The sequence below is a fragment of the Cibotium barometz genome, chromosome 11 (genome assembly GCF_041138505.1).
Source record: "Cibotium barometz isolate CiBa-2024 chromosome 11, ASM4113850v1, whole genome shotgun sequence".
In the NCBI taxonomy this organism is placed as follows: Eukaryota; Viridiplantae; Streptophyta; class Polypodiopsida; order Cyatheales; family Cibotiaceae; genus Cibotium; species Cibotium barometz.
Window position 1 is genome coordinate 28,442,030 of NC_141056.1, and position 22,495 is coordinate 28,464,524.

The 22,495-nt window shown below is 38.2% G+C and overlaps 1 protein-coding gene across 2 annotated transcripts; it reads left to right on the plus strand.

Moving 5' to 3' along the window:
- The first annotated feature begins 3,527 nt into the window (after positions 1 to 3,527).
- LOC147634006 (O-fucosyltransferase 35-like) lies at positions 3,528 to 10,060 on the plus strand. Of its 2 annotated transcripts, none has more exons than XM_086805105.1 (9): positions 3,528 to 4,799; positions 5,844 to 5,954; positions 6,130 to 6,214; positions 6,317 to 6,387; positions 6,475 to 6,563; positions 6,653 to 6,785; positions 6,887 to 7,116; positions 7,231 to 7,707; positions 9,442 to 10,060. In XM_086805105.1, the coding sequence occupies exons 1-9, from the start codon at positions 4,173 to 4,175 to the stop codon at positions 9,665 to 9,667; spliced, it is 2,049 nt and encodes a 682-aa protein (XP_086661231.1). In that variant the 5' UTR covers positions 3,528 to 4,172; the 3' UTR covers positions 9,668 to 10,060. The 2 variants fall into 2 exon arrangements, with proteins under 2 accessions (XP_086661231.1, XP_086661230.1); XM_086805104.1 differs by having other exon boundaries at positions 3,533 to 4,799; positions 5,844 to 5,990.
- Positions 10,061 to 22,495: the final 12,435 nt, after the last annotated feature.

A 22,495-nucleotide genomic window follows, 5' to 3' on the forward strand; every position in this document is an offset into this window, starting at 1 on the left:
ATAATTGATAATGGGCTTTGTTATATAAAATAACTTTGTGCACTTTTGCATATATGATAATAATGTGCACATTTGCACATTTCATTAAGCTAAATCCTGCACAAATTAAATTAAGCATATTTTCTCCACAATTATTAATTTATCAAAAATATATACCTATAACATACACACACGCACACGCTATATATATATATATATATATATATATACATATACATACATACATACATATGTATACATATGTATGTATATATACATACATATATATACATATGTATGTATATATATATATATACACATATACATATGTATGCATATATATACATACATATGTATGTATATGTATACATTTGTATACATATACATACATATGTATACATATTATATATATATATATATGTATACATATACATACATATGTATATGTATATGTATATGTATACATATGTATACATATGTATATGTATACATATTATATATATATACATATGTATACATATTATATATATATAATATGTATACATATGTATATATATATAATATGTATACATATACATACATATGTATGTATATATATATATACATATATATAGCCTGTGTGTGTGTGTATAAATAGATAGATAGATAGATAGAGAGAGAGAGAGAGAGAGAGAGAGAGAGAGAGAGAGAGAGAGAGAGAGGGGACATCAGTATGGGAAACTACTCACTAGTTTAGTTCGATAGAAACTGCTTACCAAAAAAATATGTTTTTCTTTTTTGTAGCATCCGTATGGATGTAAATGATCTTAAATGTGTGAGGTGATTGGCTTACCAAAAAATGTGTTTTTCTTTTCTTAGCATCCATATAGATGTATATGTAAAATGATCCTAAATGTGTGAAGTGATTAGCTTATAAAGGATTATGGGATAAATGTGAGTTTCATGGTGTAATGGGACATGATAATCTTCCATGGCCATGCAGGTAAAAAAGAACAAAATTGGTCATTAACGTTTTCTTAAAGGTGACAGTTGAGCTAACAATCCCATGAATCCAGGTAGGTCTTGGTGCTTGGAGCTACAATGGAGACACTAGCACATTCATTCTTTTATGGTTTTTGGGGGTGAAGAAACCATAGGGTTATGTAGAAGAATTTGCCCCCCTTTTTTGATGATGCTAGACCTAGGCCAAGTCAATGTCATGGAAAACTTTAGGATTTGGCACGACTTAGGAGTATTAGTTGGGTGATTTTGTCCATTCCCCCTTGCTCTATTGTGGGAAATTGACCTTCGACCAACAATTTCTCCACTTTACATTAAAGCAATCATTCACACGGCTCTAATTCTAGCATCCATTGATGTACACCTTAAGGGCTTTTTAATACATGGGTGGGTGCATTGCATTCCCAACAAGGCATATCTTATTATTATATAAATAATCACGGGTGTACACTTAACAAAGGAGGACTGGAAGGAAAGAAATCATCAACAAGGGATCAAAGCTCTTCAAGTGAATAAAGCCTAGTAGTGTTGGCACATGGAATTGAACTTAAAGTCTAAGATTTTTTAAGTTTATATTGTAACTCGAAAAAACACAAGTCCTAATAAGAATATGTAAGCTCAACCATATTCCCTCATGTTGTAAAAGAGGCGACTACTTAGGAGAGAACTTTCATTCATGAACTCCTTTAAATGCAAGGAATCTAAAAGGTATTAACATCAATGGTGACCAAAAGTGACATCACAACAATCTCTCACTCATTCACACGTCTATTAGTTAAAGTGATATGAAGATGTGAAGGACTTCAAAATGTGAAGGAATTTAGAAAGTGTTAAGGAATGCATTCTAAATCAATTGATGGCACACTCCTCAAGCACTCACATGGATGTAGGTACTAGGAAAATGTTTTGGTTTTAGTGTCCATGAAAAATATTTTTTTACAATAAATCCAAAGATTGTCTACATGCAAGATTTCAAGCTTTTGACACAGATAAACAACTCTAGGTTTCGTTCAACTTGATAAGAAAGTGACAAGAAAGAAAAAAAACTTTCAATTGCAAAACTATGCCTTCAAAAGTTAAAATGCAAATTTGAAAATCCGATACGATTTTTTTTTGTCAAGTTGAGGTGGCCATAAGATCCCATACTTAGTTCTTAGACTTTAGTATTTACAATTTTGTAAATATTAAATAAAATTGTTCAAATTTTTTTAAACTTTTCCAACGTTATCACGATTTTTTGGGGGGTTTTTTAAAATTAATCCAACAATTTTATATTGCTAAAATTTGCAATTTGTGAAACCTTTTGTTTGATCAAATTCTCATGCATTCACTGATATGAAAACTTCATTTTTCGTGAACACTGTTAAAATCAGGATGTGCCCAAATGTATGGAAGAAAACAAATTAGATATAAGAGGAAAAAGGATAGAAATTATTAATAAGATAAAGTATAAGAATGTAAAAAATTAAACTAGATATAAGATTAAAAAAGGATAGAAATTATTAATGAGATAAAGGATAGAGGGGAGTAGGGGGTGTGAGGTGGTGGTAATGGGGGGTGTACCATCAAAACTCTAAGCACCTCTATTTTCTCTCTCTCTCTCTCTCATTGGATTTGGAGTGACATAATCCAAAGTGCCTCTATTTTCTCTCTCTCATTGGATGGATTGACATAATCCCCTCAAAACCATTGACAATTTTTTCATTGATTACTATATGTGAATAACTAAACCGTTGACAATTTATTTCATTGATTACTTTGTGAATAACTAAACCGTTGACAATTTATTTCATTGATTACTTTGTGAATAACTAAATCAAAATCTTAAAAAATCTTCTTCACTAATGAAAATTGAAAGCTTAAAACTTTGGGCTATGGCGCCTCTTTCTCTCTCTTACCCAAAAATGAAAAATTGGTGGGAACTTGACCCATACCATTTGTTCAGATTTTGCATCCCAGCTTGCTTGCCAGCTTTTGGTGGAGTAAAGATTAAGCCTTAAAACAAGCCACATTAAGAGCATGGAATGGGTCTTTGTACTTCTGTTAATTGCTTTGAAGTTTACGCCCAAGAAAAGTAATGCAAATATATATGGGGTGGTCCACAGAATGAGGGTAAAAGGTGAATGCAGTTAACTCTTGGAATGCACAATGAGAATTGTGTGGAGGGTTATGCTTGAACGGCTCAATAATAAAAAGAAGAGTAAGCCAACTTAAATGCATCTACCTAAGCTGCATTAAACCAAGGTATTTGGAGCACTAATACACTCCTTTGTTTGGGCTCTAGTTATTTAAGAGATAACCCATTTCACTAATCACATAACCCCCCTCCAAACCGATCCTTTAATCATCTGTTTAGATCTACGGCGCCTTTTTTCTTTCAACATCAGCGAACCTCAATTGATATACCCCACCTCTGGAGAAACTACCTTGGAAAACCCATTTAATAATCCCAACTTCCAATAACCCACTTCATAATTCAACATTTTCTTAACCCACTTTCTATTGATTAGAGCCAACCCATCATGTGATCCTTACCGAGCCCATCTCATTAATCACACAATAGCTGGCTTAGAGAGAAGGCGCCCATCAAAACAGGCTAAGAAAGACCACATATAAGCTGCTTCTGGGTGTTGATTTCCTAGCATTTAGACAGACACACACTAAGCAGACTAGAAACCCACATCGGTAACCCAATTTGCGCAATTTGAGTGTTGATTTCTCAGCATTTAGAGAGCTCTGAGGCCCATTAAGCAGAAGAGAGAAAACAACTTCACTGATCCTATCTGCAAGCAGGAACTAGAAAGGGATCCATTAAGCAAAGCATATCAACACACGCAGTACTGCACACCCACCCCCTGTGGCCGGCGGGATGGGACATTTTGTCTGCACTTTCTCTCTTGTTTTCTACCATGTGACGTCTTTATTGAGGGGGTGAAAAAACCCGCAATTTATAATGTTGGGTTGTCACAAGAAGGCAAGCTGGATTCCAGATCCTCTCGTGAGGGAGGACGTGAGGGGGCCAGGAGGTCTAGCTGCGGGAATGCGAAGAATGCAGGAGCCATAGAAGCAGTGGTGCAGGCAATAATCGCAGAAGGAAAGGTAATGGTAGCAGAAGAAGGAGTAGCAGTGATAGCAGAAGAAGAAGAAGAAGAAGAAGTGGCAGTGACAACAACAGCAAGAAGGGCAGTAGGAGGATGGGCAATCATTGGGCAGCGGGACGAGGGCGCGTGGTTTCCCTGATCTCCGAAGACCGGGACGTCGCGCAGGTTCTGTTCAGCCCTCGCGTCTCTGCTGGCATGAAAAGCCCCATGAGCCGCCGCTCTTCCTCCTTCTCCAAGCGTAATGCCAATGCGCTCCTCGACATAGAACGCCTCCTCCGCTCAGACAGCCTTGATCCATCAGACGATCCCGCTCCTCTCTCTGACAACAACAGCAAGCGCAGACCTTCTGTATCTGCAGAACACCAAAACTCTAATAGCCAAAACCCTAATCCACATTACCCTAATGTCTACCAAAATTCTCATCCCAGAAACCCTAATCACCACAATCCTCAACCCCATAACCCTAATCACCACAACCCTTATCCCCATGCCCTTAATCACCACCCTAAGATTAACCCTAACCCTAACCCTTGCCCTGCTCTCTTGGGTGATTGCCTCCCCCACAATGCCACTCGATCCTGCACCAGACACACCTCCAGAAGGAGCTGGAGACAGTGGACTCTCCTCCTGTGCTCCCTCCTCATCCTCACCTTGCTTCTTGGAAAGATTGCCTCCATATCCTGGCTGGGCCTGGAGCCCAAACAATCATCTGTCATCAAGGTGCGTTTTCTGCTTAATTCTGGTTTAATTTGGTCAAACCTGCTCGTATTAGTACTTAGAAGGATTATGCATGATGGAGAACTTAACTAATATTGTCTCTGAACATTATTTCTAGCCGTAACACTCTACAGAGAGAACAATTATCGTAAGCTCTTAGCAAGTTGTTCTAATCAGTTCTCTTCCCAAGGTCTCATGTGAGTCAGTCTCACATCTATACCACCCCCTCTATTTGGGTCATCTGTTGAATAGTCTAGCTGACAGTTTTTGTTACACTGCCTGGGCATCACAGTGGGCTGCTTCTCGTTCAAAAGTTGGCAAGTAAATGTGAAAGTTTAGTAATGACATTGATGCAGAAGGGTTTCATACACAGGCGGGATCAAAATGGATCTTAGAATTTGCTTTGGTTATCTTCCATTTCAGCACCAGGAGATACTTAAAGTTGCCCCTGCTGCCATCTCATGTTTCATATGGATCTAATTTGTTTCCAACTTTGCGTGTATAGAAGCTCCCTTTTCAAACCCTTCCTATTACACTTACAGAGGCACACCATTGAACCATGTGCTATGAGTTTGTGTTTATGGCCACTTCATAGACAGAAGCTCTATGAGTATCCACTCCATTGATTTATGAGCTATGAGTTTTTGGGTATCAACACTCCATTGACCTATGCTCTATGAGTGTCTGCAGACACACTCCAGTGACCTTTGCTCATCGAGTTTGCATGTATGGACACAGTTTGTCTTCATTTATGCATGTCCTTCCTACATCTTGCTTTCTTATTCTGTGCTAACAAACAATCATGTGAGTGTCTGCAGACACTCCAGTGACCTTTTCTCATCAAGTTTGCATGTATGGACACCGTTTGTCTTCATTTATGCATGTCCTGCCTACATCTTGCTTTCTTATTCTGTGCTAACAATCAATCATGCTTTGTCACATCTATCATGAGCGTTGAGAACTTTTACACCGCCATCATCACGCATGTCCTTCCTAAAGATCTGTTTATTTATGCACACGGCACTAAGGTCTTGTAATGTTGTGCAGGTCCTTCTCAATGATGCATTCATAAAAAGTATCAGCCAGTCTGGAGTAAATTATCTTGTGACAGAAGATGATGCTTATGACAAACCGTCTTCTTTGTCCGGTGCATTGCAGGTATATGGATTGACTGATATCGATGCACTTTCCAGGGTATGCTCTGAAGTGGCCTGCAATTTAGGTCATGGTTTGCAGCATTTTCATTCCTGTCATGGAGAATTTCTTGCTTATGTATGCTTTCTTGCACCTTGGATAATTCCATTTACCCTGTGTGTCTGGTGTTTCTTTCTAGGCTTTGACATTGAATGATGAGCTCTGGTCCAAACAAGATAGCGCGTACCATGGGCAGTGCATAGAACCTTTGAAAAATCACAAACGTAAGAGGTTTTTGCTCTCAAGCTATCATCTCCGGCACACTGTTATCTTGATTGCATTTGAATTGGCAGTGTTTTTTTCTCTCATATTTGAACTCGTTGCAGTGCCAGGGAAGGAAACAAATGGCTATATTCTGGTAAATGCCAATGGAGGGTTGAACCAAATGCGAGCAGGAGTAAGTATTAACACAAAGGTTTTGTTGCAGTCAATATGCAGTTTAGATTCTAACACCGATATTTTCTCGATTTTTCTGTGTGTGCAGATTTGTGACATGGCTGCGGTGGCGAAAATTATGAATGCCACACTTGTGATACCCTTTCTGGATCATACATCTTTTTGGGCTGATTCAAGGTTGGGCATGTGGTAATTCAGCAGGTTTAAGGAGGCTTGATAAGGGCTTTGCCTCATACCTTACAATTATCTCTATTCTGTAATTGCAGTGAGTTCAAGGACATATTTGATGTGCAGCACTTCATTTTGTCTTTGAGAGATCATGTGCGTGTTGTGGAGTCCTTACCTTCATCATTGAACAATGTTGAGCCCTTCAAAAAGGCACCTATCTCATGGTCTCAGGTACATGAGCAGCTCGGGAAGTAATGGGATTGTGTGACACTGTAATGCTCCTTTACTTTTTGACTTTTGTTCTCATACCACTGCTGCTGGTTCTGAGACAGGCTGCCTACTATAAGGAAGAGGTGCTTCCACTGCTCAAACAGCACAAGGTCTTGTATTTTACACATGCAGACTCCCGGCTAGCCAACAATGACTTACCTGATTCAATCCAGCGGCTTCGCTGCCTGGTGAATTATCGTGCATTGAGGTTCGTTGAACCCATTCAGCGGCTCGGCGAAGTCCTTGTGAAAAGGATTCGTAGCAATACTCCATACATTGCCCTTCATCTGCGGTAATGCTGTCTTCTGTTTTACACTTGTTTTCAGAGCTGAAATAGGTTTATTCCTGACAGTGGATCGGACTTTCAAGGTCTGCTCTCATGCTTGCTTGCTACTATTTTTGATAGATTTGAGAAAGACATGCTTGCATTCACTGGTTGCACTCATGGGCTCATGGCCGAGGAAGCTGAAGAGCTGCGTGACATGCGTTATCAAGTACAACATTGGAAGGAGAAGGAGATTGATGGGGAGGAGAGGCGGCTTCTGGGAGGCTGCCCCTTGACTCCTCATGAGACTGGCCTGTTATTGAAGGCTTTGGGCTACTCATCATCTACCAAGATTTATATAGTAGCTGGTAGCCTCTTTGGGAATGGTAGCATGCCCTCCTTGAGAAGGCATTTTCCCAATGTGTACTCACATTCAACTTTGGCATCTGAGGAGGAGCTTGCCTCTCTGAAAGGATATCAGAATAGGCTAGCTGGGCTCGACTACATTCTTGCAGTGGAAAGTGATGTTTTTGTATATACCTATGATGGGAATATGGCAAAGGCTGTGCAAGGGCACCGGTATTTTGAAGGCTACCGTCGAACAATCAACCCTGATAGGTAACAGTTTCACCTTTTCTTCTTTTCTGCTAGATTTGGGACTGTTTGCTCATGTGGGTGTGGATGTGACTGCATGAGAGAGAGAGAGAGAGAGAGAGAGAGAGAGAGAGTGTGTATTAATGTCTACAAGAGATCGAAAAGGTCTAAGCGACTAAAAATCTGCTACATGTGATCCATGATTAAACTAGATGTCAAGACATGAAAAAAGTAAAAAACTAGATGCCAAAAGGATAGACCCAAAAGTAAAAGACTAGGGTTGGGACTGTTTGCTTGTGTGGGTGGATGTGACTGCATGAGAGAGAGAGAGAGAGAGTTTATGAATGTCTACTAAAGAACTGAAGGGTCTATGAGACCAAAAGTTACATATGATCCCTTTCTCTCACTAGTGGGAAAGACTCTTGCCATCACTGCCTTTATCAAGGAGGTGAGAACACTGCAAGGCATCAACACCTAGTCCTCTCACACGTACTTTTACTGGATGATGATGAATCTGATGCCAATGATGAAGCCTCTTCATCAAGAGATCGAGGTCAAGCAAATTGAGGATACTGAAAGTTGGCTTCAAAGACCCCAAAAAAATTTCAGTGCCATAAAGCTGAGTGCCCGATCCATGCATCATCCATTTCCTAGCCTGCCACCTCCTTGCATGGAGATGACATACACTAGTCAATCTGGATTGGTCCTGGTCACTTGGTCCTGGTCACGCTGTGTTAATGAGACCAAGTTCTACCATAGCCTCCTCACTCTCACCGTAAATCCAACATGATAGAGTACATCCAGCTGGTATAAGAGCAAAATCTGTATAGGCTCCAAAGCCATGAGAAGTGTCTTGGAGGCATTTTTTGCTGGGATCTGGCCAATGCTGTCATGCACTTCTCAATGAAAAGTTTCTTGAGGATAAGCATCATTAAGATGAAGATTTAAAGTTGGAACCTGATTGAAAGGAGTTCCTAAATTGTGATGGGTGCGAATGCTGATCCTAACCTCCTGTGGTTTCTGCCCTGCTTCATAAATACTTGCCCAGCTACATTTCACCAGCTACCGCTCTTTCCTGCCCCTGCTGTCTAATGGAGCATTCTAGAATTAAAACAATCTTCAATGGAGCATTCTAGGATTAAGAAGATGAGGAGGTATCGTAGAAGTCCAGTTGGTTCTTTTGCAAGATCTGTGACATTGTCCCCAAGGTGGGCTTTGTTCTGTCTGTGGGGTGGGGAATCTTTAGAAAAACTGGCTGCTATACCAGTGCATGAGATGGCTCTCAAACGAGTGCATGAGATGGCTGCTATACCAGTGCATGAGATGGCTCTCAAACGAGGCAAAAGCTGAGAAAACAGCTATCTCAAGCTTTGTTGCTAGCCTCTTCAAGGCATGCTAGTGGGCACTGGTGCCTCACACTCTGGGGATGCGAGATGGTGGTTGAGTTACTCAATGAGGCTCATGGGCATGCCAGGCTACATGATCTACATAGAGGCATGGTTTTTGGAGGACGCCCTGCAAGTTGCCTCTTTAGTATGTAGGAGCAGGGTGCACAGATTGCGTGTTGGAAAAAGTAGGGGTACCCAAGTGGAGGGAATGGAGTGTGAACCAAAGTGGAGGGAATGGGAAATCTCTCAATTTAGGAGCCTGATGCTTAAGCTAGCACTCCACACACACAGAGACACACACACCCACACAGCGAGAGAGAGAGAGAGAGAGAGAGAGAGAGGGATTTTTGCAAGCTCTCATGTTTTACAGGCAAAATTTGGTTCGACTGGTGGATGAGTTTGAGTCTGGGAACATAACATGGACAGACTTCCAGTCTGAAGTGAAGAGTCTACATGCAAACAGGACGGGTGCTCCGCATTTGCGCGAACGGGGAGAGTTTGCAAAGCTGGAGGAGAGCTTCTATGCCAACCCTTACCCTGGGTGTATCTGTGAAAAAAAGCAAGCCAATCGAAGGCTCTTGAAGGGAGAGGCTTGAAGACCTTTTTCTTCTTCTTCTTCTTTTTTTTTGGGGGAGGGGAGGGAGTTTACTGCATTAAGATGGTAGTCATTTATTGCAGGAATTCTCAGCTAAATTCTGCATAAGCTTTGCGGTTTGTAGCCCTGAGTTCCTCGAGGTCTTTTTAAATCATTCTTTATTACCCAAAAAGTAAATAAAGCACTTAAGAGGTGCTTCCTGTACAGGCCAATGTTGTTAGTGATAACATTTCACATACCTGGCAGATAGGGGCATTGGACTTGTAACCTCTCAATTGGTTGCCCCTTAATTAAAGATGCACTATGTGCCTGCATAAGGTGGCACTTTTGTAAAAAGTAAAATGTCATGGAATAATGCCTCAGTGCTGAAGGTTTTTTGGCACCCTTTTTTTTTCCTTCTTTTTTTTGTCCTACCCATTGTCCATTGAGCTCCTAAGTGAGAGGTCTCGGGTTGGAGTCCCATTCCTTGCACTTGGTGCTTACAGATCATATTTGTTTACTGGCTTGGCTATGATATCAAAACACTCACATCTCTCTCTCTCTCTCTCTTGTGGTGAGCTCCGATCAAAGGGGTGAGGTGCTATGACCGATTTGGGTTCTATGCTAGAGGAGGATAGTATCATTGTATGACCACATATTGTCATCATGTAGTACCACATGGATACTTTAGCTTATGTAGCTATAGTTTTTATTCTTTTCCATGGTTCAATATTCATTATTGATACATTGTACCAATGTCCTAGGTTAATGAGTTCTTTTTGGAAGAAGTCGCACTTACAGATTTTTACATATAGATTCTCATGCCTTGTAATATCCAAGACGAAACACAAGTGCTTTTCATGCTTCTCAAGAGCATGCCTATAGCATCAAAACATCGTCTAAGGGTACCATAACAAATTTACCCAGACAATCTCAAAAAATATCATTCATTATTTGTCGAAACATGGTTGAAGAATTTGTGGGCCCAAAAGGTAACACATTTGTGAACCCAAAAGGTAACACAAGAAAGTTGTAAAGTTCGTCTTGGTACTCCGTATTTGGTGGTAACAATATGTGCATTAATCTTCGCAAAATAAACTACACCATGCAATCTATCAATCAAGTCATCTGTTTTGGGAGGAAGGGGGTATGTAGTCTTTGTAGTAACTTTATTAAACTTTTATAGTTCACACACATCCTCCAACTCCCATCTTTCTTGTGCTTCTAAAGTATGGGTGCCTCCTCAAGGGGTCTTGGTACTCCGTATTTGGTGGTAACAATATGTGCGTTAATCTTCGTAAAATAAACTACACCATGCAATCTGTCAATCAAGTCATCTGCTTTGGGAGGAAGGGGGTATGTAGCCTTTGTAGTAACTTTATTAAACTTTTATAGTTCACACACATCCTCCAACTCCCATCTTTCTTGTGCTTCTAAAGTATGGGTGCCTCCTCGAGGGGTCTTACGCTTGCAATTTGACCCGTTCGGAGATATTCCAAGAACTATCGGTTGATCTCATCCTCTTCTAGTTGACTCATCTAGGTAACTCATCTTGTATGGAGCGAGGCTCACATGTTGAGCCTGTGGAACGAGTCAATCTTATGATCCGGTGCCTTCTTGAGAGGTAAACCATGTGGTTATTCAAACAAAAGGGGATCAAGAACATATTGCTCCACTTCATAATCCAAAGAGCATTTCATTGGGAGAAAAGCTTGTAAAGACATCCGTGTAAGTGTGTTTGCACTTTGTTTTTTCTATGCATGCATGCCTTATGTGATGTATAATCATGTGTGCCCCTTGGTAGGGGTCCGTATGATTGCCACATCATTGTTTGTATGGACAATACAGATATTAGACAATGGACATGTAGTTGTAATGTCCGGTAACATGTTGGTGGATTGTTTGAAGTGCTTTACAACCCCGAAAATGAGGGTGTAATCGCACTAAATAGCTTGAAGAAACCCTAACTAGGCTACCCACACTTAACAATATACCCACACTCAACACTAATAGTTTCATGTGTACAACCATGCCCTTACACATGTTCACGTATGTGTGTTCATACACATGTTCACGTATGTGTGTTCATACACACACGAGCATAGAAAAAATCGCACAAATGGGAGAGAAAAGCAAAACCTAGGAATCTAGAAAGCATGCATGCACACAAATCTTATCTCCTCCTCCTCCTCCTTCGGGACCTTACCACCTAATCTTATCTTGATCATGTATAAAAAACCCAAAGTTATAGTCATATGAGGAATACCTTAATCTTGTGCAAACCTTAGTAGAAAAGGGTCAGAAAGCTTATAGAACATCGCTCCATGCATCACACATCCTCTCTCATTTGTTTAGGGTTGCTCTCATACGAGAAATACCTTAATCTTGTGCAAACCTTAGTAGAAAAGGGTCAAAAAGCTTATAGAACATAGCTCCATACATCACACATCCTATCTCATCGGTCTAGGGTTGCTCTCATATGAGGAATACCTTAATCTTGTGCAAACCTTAGTAGAAAAGGATCGGAAAGCTTATAGAATATCGCTCCATGCATCACACCTCCTCTCTCATCGGTTTAGGGTTTCTCTCATACAAATTGTGATCCCTCCATGCATCGCACATCCTCTCTCATTGGTTTAATGTTGCTCTCATACAAATTGGTTTATCGTGATCAAACCCTCTCAAAGATCCCCTAAACACATGGTTAGCCCAAAGTAATATTGGCAGGCTCAGGCTCATACAAATTGGTTTATCGTGATCGAACCCTATCAAAGATCCCGTAAACACATAATAAACACATGGTTAGTCCAAAGTAATATCAGTAGGCTTAGGGTAGCTTCCACCCAACTATAGATCCAAGAATGTCAAGCATCGGGGTCAAGGTTTCCATCCATACATACCCAACCAATAGGCCCTAATGACCCATATTGAGGGTCTCATGGGCCAGACTGTCTAGAAGGTGGCACAAGGTACATCCACAACTCATAAAAGAGGATTTCTAGCTAAAGTAACTTGTTTTCCTAAGTCACACTTAAACCCTATCCTAAGATGACCAAACTACTTATATTCCTTGAGCAAGGTGACCCCTTGAGTCACCTTGCATTTCTAAAGTAATCCATAATGAAGGTAGTAAGCACTCTTTCATTTAGAGAAAGCACGGGTTCTTAACCCTATACAAAACGGACTATGCACCTCACGAAGGTTTCCCTAAAGTATAATAACCATATCCTACACCCCATTATGGAGGTCCACAAGATTAGCTGGCTACCAAGTAATTTCCATGGATCCATAGACAAGCTGTGACTAAATATATTGTCCATAGATCCCTCATTAAAATAATGTGATCATACAATAACAAGATACCCGATTGGTTTTCTATATGTTATAACTACCATACACCAATCTCTAACTAAGGAGGTAATCAACGCTTTAAAAGAATACCTAAAAGTCAAAACTGTTCTCTAGGAACTAGAACTCCTACTATAACAGTTTCCCAAAATTATTGGGCTTTTACTAGAGCAAAAAGGGTACTAAGATTACAATATCTCTTGTCAAAAAAATCATATTGAGCAGTTCACATTGTTGCACACACTCAGAGATGCAACTCAGATTGATTGAAACTCTCTAATCAAATCTTGTTTTACTGAGCTAGAATTGGATCTAATTTCTTATCCATCAAGGACTTCATAAGATGGTTGTGGATGTTTACACAACTTCCTAAATCTAGAAATTGACTAATCATCAATCTAGCTATCAATATGCTCCTAGCATAAAGTGGTCAACTTCATGTCCATATTATTACGTGTATAGAATAGATAATCCCCGCTTCCTAGGGAATGAAGATACACATTACTTCCACAAGAGGTTTCCTCTTTATACATGGGTATAAGTTTTAAATCAGTTTAGCCATCATTATTAAAGGCTATGTGATGAATCTAGGTGTTCTCAAGGCTACAACTGGCTCAAGAAATCAACTTGATGAGAAATCCCAAAGGATCTCTCATGACCTCAGCTCCATATTGGACTAGGTTTGCTAATCAGGCAATCCACCCATAAGCTACCCATAACCATAAATCCATAACCTTATCTCCTTGAGAATATGCTTACCATCCAAATTGCTACCCTTAAGCTTCCTAGGTTACCATCCAAATTGCTACCCTTAAGATTCCTAGGTTACCATGCTCAGTTGTCTTGCTCGTATATTATGGATCAAATGTCTTGGTATCATCTCTTCATTGACATATGTTATTGCTCATATCTCGTGTTTCAACAAGTCAGTCAAAACACATAAGCCACATCATGATAAAATATAACTTCTAATACAATCTTGGTTTTATAAACTCATGATGTAGAAGATAATAGAATGAGCATGAACAATTTGCAAAAGTAAAATGTGGATTCATACATAATATGGAAAACTGTAAAGAAACCTCAAAACTAATTAAACTTAGGGTATATACAAAAAGAAAAATTGAGCACCCAAACTAGGTCTCAAGGAGTGTTTAAAATCAGTGTCATCAAGCCATTGTGGATATTTATACAAACATTGTGATTTCTATTAGGATTTCAAAGAGAGTTCAAAATTAGTCTTGTCAAGCCATTGGTGGATCTTCACAAAAACATTAGGATTTTCACATGGATTTCTATCATGTGATGGACACATAGAGATCCCACTAAGATCATCTACCTCAGTTTGAGTACATCCATGTCCAGTTTTGAAAGTCCTTAGATGATGCTTTCCTAATCACCCTCTTGCAAGATAAAGAGCTAGTTGAGGATAGGGCACAAGCTTAAAGATGTCCAATTTTTGCAATTTTCAAACATTCAACTTAGAAACTTGAGTTATAAACCAAGTTACACTTATCAAAATGAGATAAACTTTAAACTGACCTTGGAAACATATAGAAACACAATTTGACAAGGTTAAACTACTCTAACCCTAAATCTGTCAAGGTATAATAATTTATTTGAATATGCCTTTAGGTGTTGATGCTCCAAATAAGATGAAATTTTGTAGGTTATTTTAATCACCCAGTATCACTTGTAAATATGTTCATTTCATTTTCAAGTCTAACTTAATCAGAGAAAATTCTAAAAATTAGAATCTAACATGCTTTGGTAATTTTATACACTACAGTCCTTAAATTGACCTGCATAGATAAATGTAAGCTCCAAGCCCTAAAACCAAGCATACAAACATGTACATCACTTATTCCAAGTCCTCTATAATATGATGCATGTTATAATTTGATGCATTTGGATCCAAATCTTACTGATAGCCAAGAGGTTGAGATCGAGGCCCTTCCACTAGAAAAAATAGTTTCAATTGTAAAACAAATAACATGTAGTTTCAATAACCATTTTCATTTTGTTCACATATATTTTAGCCTCAGTATATCCATACAAATACCTTATGTATTTTTTAAACAATTTATCTTTTTAATGATATTGATGTGATGGCTTCTAAAAAACTTGGTGTGCATCAAGGATTGCATTATTTGTTTAATTTCACAAAAATGTGGGCATAATAAAAGAATCACGGCATGAACTACGAATCACTAAGGTATGGGGCAACCCACCAAAGTGATTAGTTAGATGACACTTGAAATACCAAAATACTACTTATGTTACAAAATCGGTTTGATTTATGACATGAAAAATGTAGAAAGAAAAGAACAGCACTTAGAAGAGACATGATCGATTGAAGAAGGAAGCTTTGAATTTCTCTAGTATGCACACATAGAACTATTAAGGTTTACAAATGGTGGAGCAACAATTTGGTGATGGCACCACAATAATGTATTTTTGTTATTTTGTGTGTCTTTAGCACTCTAAAGTATTTTATCTTGAAAAAATGGTAATGTGAGTATTTTTGGAAGTGTTAATGATCATAACTTTTGTGTGCCAAAAAATACATTTCCCACGTCGAGATCATAACATGGGTATTTTTGGAAGTGTTAATGATCATAACTTTTGATGCAAAACAATACATTGCCTAAGTTAAGATCACATGCAAGTTCCATTGCCCAAAAATGATAAAATGGGTATTCTTGGAAGTGTTAATGATCATAACTTTTGCTTGCCAAAAAATAGATTGCCCAAGTCAATAGCCCAAGTCAATATCACATGCAAGTTCCATGTTATTTAGTCTTCGTATGGAGTACAAAGGCTACCATGTAAGCATTACTGCTTGCATTTCATAAAGAGGGCCAATCGAGAGAGGGAGACACATTACCTGAAGAAGTGCAAGGGACCATGTTACAATATTGATAACATAAGTTGCAAAGTACCATAACTTTTGCTTGCCAAAAAATAGATTGCCCAAGTCAATATCACATGCAAGTTCCATGTTATTTAGTCTTCGTATGGAGTACAAAGGCTACCATGTAAGCATTACTGCTTGCATTTCATAAAGAGGGCCGATCGAGAGGGAGACACATTACCTGAAGAAGTGCAAGGGACCATGTTACAATATTGATAACATAAGTTGCAAAGTACCAAGAAAGATCCTAAGACATTTTCCCCTCAAATAGCACCTTAAGCATTGCCCACAACTTGCCCAAATTATGAATCAACATTCAAAGAACTAAAGAACAACAAAAATGCAACAAATATTTGGGGATTGTGAACAAATTTAACACATTGAAATAAAGTGGCAAATCTTTGAATATGAGCCTCACAATGTGAAGCTGTGTTTGAATTATTATTTAATGGGAATATCCTATTTTTCTAGTCAATTACAACATTCCACCCATTGTGTTAATAAAAAAGGAACATTCCACCCATTTTGATACTAATCTTGTTGATTTCCTAGTATAGAGGTAATGCGCATTCAATTTGTCCTTATTGTGCATATTATGGATTGATGTAAGCTAATTCAAAACTACACTTCAATATATGCTTGGCACCATTGATTGAGCTAGTTGAAAAGTTACAAGAAATTTAGTTTATTTTAAAAATGTATAACATGTATAAACTAAAGGAGCTCCAAAAATTCACACTATGTGATAAACTAACATGGGCAGTTCATGACTATCTTATTTTATTACTATGTTTAGGTATCTCATGCAATTCATGACAAAGTTTGTCTACATCTTTGAATTTATATAAGAAATAAAAGTCTAATACATTAGTTTGGAATAAATCTCGTTATCTATGCTCAATAGAATTGTTTAATTACCACTTTATCATTGAGTTTGATTAAATTTAAAGGTCTTGCTACAAAGGGAACCTATGTGTGGCCCACATGTGGAGAAGACTTAGATAGGAAATAGAGTCGTTTCTTGAAAAAGAGAGAATATACCTTGGATGTAGAACGTTCTTACCTATGGAACACTGATTTAGGAGGAGGGATTGATGGATCTTTACTAGCACTATTGAGGCCTAATCTCCCCTTTCATTAATGATTAAGGGAAAAATGGGTCTTTACTAGCACTATATTGAGGCCTAGTCTCCCCTTTCATAATGATTAAGGATAATAAGGACATGGCATGGATAACATATAAACAACGTGGAAAGAATCTCAAGAAAGGATAACCCAAAGGAATGAATGTTGAAAAGTGTATTTCTATGGACTAGAATATTAGAGGTATTTTAAAACTATCAATTTTTTAAATCTTATGCATATTTTCAAAAATGTGAGAGAGTTGTCATTTTATAGGCGACAAGGACATGATGGCAATTTAAAAAAACACTTCAAGAAGGAAAAATCAAGTCTCATATCTGGCCTAGGTTGAATGAAGAAACTAGCCTTTACAGAGATCCATGTGTCCTTTCAAAATATGAATTCACGATAGTCATATAGCCTAGTAGAGAGATCCATGGGTACTTAAAAATTTCATGATAGTCGTGTAACAAGTAAAGTGGGTGAGACTCCAACAAGCTATGGTGCTTAGTGCTTCCTTCAAGAACACATTTACAAATAATGAAAGGGATCATGCCTAAAGGCACATGATAATCATAACTTCTTACAAGTACCATATAATGCCATATATTCACTTTAGACATGATAGTTTAAAAAAAAACATTATTGTATGATCATATAAAAATTATTTGCAACTAAACTTGATAGCATATTCATTAAACTTGATACCATATAATTCACTAAACTTAATACCATATAGTTATGCACTATGTTCACTTTAGACATGCTAGTTTTCCTTTTTTATACCATTCTATTATGACCATGTAAAAATTATTTGCAATTAAACTTGATAGCATATTCTACCATTAGTTATTCAAGATTTATTGACTCGTAGAATACATAACATTTTTTATTTGACCAGCAACTCTTATAGGGTAAGATTTCTCCTACACAGTTTTAATTATTTAGAGCTATGTCTAGACTTAGGTGTATGTGATTCATGTAGGTGGGTTATTTATAAAGAAATAGATCTAGTTGATTTGTCAAGCATGAGATGAGGTGACATAGTTCTCTTATGGCTTATGGAAAGGAGATCCCAATGTTGAGAAATGCGATGCCAAAGAGCACAAGGAAGAGGTAGGAGTGAGAATGAGTAGCCAAGAAAGTGCAAGGCATAGCATGCAGCCCCATGAACAAAGGGATTTATCCCACATTGATGTACAAGCGCAAGGGTGCACGTCCTCATATAAAAGTGGGCCATTTCAAGTAATGAAATCCTATCACTTGCACACATTTGAAGCCTCTTTATGAGTACAAGTCTTAAAGGCTTGTAACCTAATTGTTCTTGAGTCTATTGCACATACTTATCATCACGAGTACACTTAGATTACATCCACCTTAGATTAATCATATTAGTCATGTTTTATTAGTATAGGATTAGGTTTGATTAGATAGATGTTTAATTAGTATAGGATTAGGCTTGATTAGATAGATGCTTTGCTAGAGTAAGAGAGCTTGATCCATAGTTTTAACATGGTATCAGAGCCTTCTCTCTTCCCTTGAGCTTCTCATTAGCACTTCTCTAGTATCATTTGCACTAATCTCAATTTATTAGCTATCATTACTCACTTAGCCCCAACCTTATCCTCTACTCAAAAGAGAGGCTAAAATTGCAAATCTCTTTTATCCCCTTCCTCTTAAACATTGGGCAAGATCTCCTAAGCACTTTTTCTACATCATTAGGTAACCAATCATACCAGAGGGATTCATCAAATTCGTTAGAGTTCGCTATCTATCTAGTGCTACTGCTGTACGATCGCGTCAACTGTATTTTTGCGCCATTCAATTGTCTACACACCAAATTAGCACAAGAACTCCTATAGTTGTGGCTAAAGCATTCTACAAGGAGTCTATGATTTGAATCCCATTAGTCTTCACTCATCAACAGAATAAGGAGAAATCGGAAAAAAAACAGTCGCAAATGTAGGCGCAGTTTTGCCCGTTTTTAGGGTATTTGACCTTCATCCTTCTACACATGGCGCTTGGCATCATCAAGAAAAACTTTGCTAAGAAAAATGCCCCTTCAAAAACAGCATTGATAAGCTCAATTTCATCCTCCACATTCTTTTAGCTCTCATCTCTTTGATTATGCACTAATCACTATCATTAGTGTAGTATTAGCAAAAATTAGGCCGATTAAAGTTCAAAATTGAAAAAAAAAGGGTGTATCCTTTGCCATAATATGTGATAGTTGTGAGTCTTTGCCTTTTTCTTGCCCATGGGGGTTCGGCTACCCACCATCATCCACATTGTTTTGCTGGCCATTGGGTCCACTATGTTGTAGCTCTTTACTTCCATCTTGTTGTCCAACCATATTCTCCAACGGCGGCTGTATGTCAGGCTTCTCAGGACATGACTGTACATGCAGCTTCCCATCATGAGGTATACTCTACACATCTTCACTATTTCGCTACCCATCATCCACGCTGTTTGAATGCCCATTGGGTTCACTATGCTCACCTTCATCCTGCTATGCAATCATATTCTCAGTTGTATGTTATGAGGCTCATCTGTGATGGTTGTACATGTGCAGCTGGACATCATGAGGTATACTCTACCCATCTTCACTATTTGGCTAACCGTCATCATGTTGTGCATCCTTTGCCATATGCACATACTCTTGCTCACCATCATCCTTCTTGTAATATTTATTCTTGCCAGATTCTTCATCATACCCATGTGATGGGGATGCAAGCAAAGCTTTTGTGCATTTATCAAGAATAGAAGAAGCCAATTCAACTCTTCATTGAAGGTGAGAAGCGGGGCCATCCCCTAAGCATTGACATAAATAACTTCTCTCTCTCTCTCTCTCTCTCTCTCTCTCTCTCTCTCTCTCTCTCTCTCTCTCTCTCTCTCAAAGACATGATATATGGACCAAGAGCAAAAATGGATCAACAACAACTTTAAAGCCAAACTTTTTATTAAAGGTGATAGTACAACAAGAACATTAATGCTCAATGGGCATCTGATAGGGGTAGAACTAGGGAATATTAGTAGGCTAGGCTATTTCTTGGGAGATCTCACTACAAGCTCCGCTCTCTTGGAAGATTGGGGTGCTACACCATGGGGTTTGTCATCACTGGATGTTCTCGACCTCTTTCGTGGTGTCTTCACTGACCCCTCTTTCCCCTTTGTGCTGTTGTCACGCTAACACCTATCTAGGTTAAAGACCATTTGCATGAGTTACTAGTATTCAATATCTTTAGCATTCCCCCAACCTAGTTTGCATGCAATGTATATACCTTGGGTTGCCTATGTAGTTGTCTTTGGCTTCTTCTTCTTTGGCAACCGCGCTGATAAAAATCACTCAAGATAGCATCTTCATCCTCAACCACATCACTTTCCAATGTTGTCACTCCCTTTGCACTTGGGTCATCAGAGCAGAGAGCTGCTACATGGTCCTCTCCATCATTTGTTGAATGCTTCCCCTCACACATGGGAACCTCAGAGAATTCTTCATTCTCTTTACTATCTTTTACATCACCTTTAGGCAGAAACCTTCTTGGTAGAATCAAATAGTTTATCTCTCATTTATGTTTTTATTCGACATAGTATCGGCTTGTTGGTTGGAGTTGATAGAAAGGCGTTCTCAAACATACCAGACACAATATTACAACATCAACATATAAAGAAAAAAATGATACTTAAATTATGTTGCCTTACCAACAAAGATAGCACTTTCCATCTCCAATTTTCTTGGTTGAGTCGGTGTAATTGGCTTGGCTTCAACTACATCCAAAATCAAAGAGACGATGAAGTGGGAAGAAAGGCATACATGTATGCACGACAAAATTGCAATCATATGCACATGCAAATGGACACGCAACCTTTCGTGTAACATGGTAGACCTAGCATGAACTTTGTCATTTGTGGTATAGAATGCTTGCAGCTACCCATAGTGCAACTCCCAACATAAACACACATGTGAACAAAGAAAAGAAAGTGGAAACAGTGGCCAAGGAAATAAAAAAATGTCTAGTGCATCCATCATGAAGCCAAATCCACATCCCCCACATGCCAATGTAATATTCACATCAAGGATGGGGCTGGTGGGTACGGAGAAACCATATGTGGAGCCTTGATTGACATAGTAGCAATCAAAGATGCACAAAATGCTTGCCTTGCTACTAGTGCGCCTTTGTAATCTTGCTCAACCATTTTCAACGCAGCTTGTACACATATCAATGAAGTTAAGAGACTTACATTGTATCTAAAAACATAAATGACTCTTATATATAGCATTGCAAACTGATGTATTTTGTTGTGCTATTGCATAACACTTGGAAAGCTATATAGCACATGAATGCTAAATATATATGTGAATGGTATACAGTAGTTCATCATTGCAAGCCTACACACTATATCTTTGCTATATAGTGGCAGAGACTACTAGATAGCAGACTACAAAAAGTATACTATATAGCAGACTCTAGCAAGGCCTACTATATAGCAGAAGTAGATTTTGCTATATAGCTTAAAAAAACTATATAGCACTCTCATGGAATGCATCCTAGTGTTACACACACTATAAAGAAGCAAAGTATAGCATAAAACAACTATAGTATACTATAAATCCTAATAAACACTATAAAAAGTATACTATATAGCAGACTCCAGCAAGGTCTGCTATATAGCAGAAGTAGATTGTGCTATATAGCTTAAAACAACTACATATCACTCTCATAGAATGAAGCCTAGTGCTACAAACACTATAAAGAAGCAAAGTATAGCATAAAACAGCTACATAGCACTTTGGGGATTGCAAAACACTATATAAAAATAGAGTACTGCTACTATATATCACAAAATTGCTATATAAAAATAGAGTACTATTGCTATATAGCACAAAATTGCTATATAGCACTCTCATAGAGTTTAGCCTAGTGTTATAAACACTATAAAGAACAAAGTACTACTATATAGCAAAAAATAGCTATAAATATTTTCTAGAGAATGCAACCCAGTGTTATCAACACTGTATAGAACAAAGTGCTATTGCTATATAGCATAGAAAAGCTATATATCACTTTTATAGAATGCAGGATGACTTCATAAACACTATAAAGAAACAAAGTAAACATGAAAAAATTGTAACACCCATAAGGGAACTTCTCCCAATGTAACCAAACATAATTTTTTTTAATTAAATCAATCTAGAGAGAGGGATTGGAGAGTAGGAATGGAGAAGAACATAGATAATACAAACATTTTGATTGAAAAATATAGAAGGGAGGAGACACATGTCTTACGATGATTGAGAGCACTATGATTGAGGAGACACATACCTTACGATTGAGAGCACTATGATTGCGAAAGAGCAAGGAAGGAAGAAGATGAATAAGATAAAGGAAGATCAAGGTAGATGCAACAAGGGTACTATAATGCGTCATGACCCATGCGAGAGAATCTAAAATTTTCCAAGTCCCC

Excerpts from the sequence above, each read along its gene's own strand:
- LOC147634006 (XM_086805104.1), top strand. The coding sequence starts at position 4,173 with ATGGGCAATCATTGGGCAGCGGGACGAGGGCGCGTGGTTTCCCTGATC. Across the intron at positions 5,991-6,129 it reads ATATCGATGCACTTTCCAGG|GCTTTGACATTGAATGATGA; the intron begins GTATGCTCTGAA and ends GTTTCTTTCTAG. Across the intron at positions 6,786-6,886 it reads CACCTATCTCATGGTCTCAG|GCTGCCTACTATAAGGAAGA; the intron begins GTACATGAGCAG and ends GTTCTGAGACAG.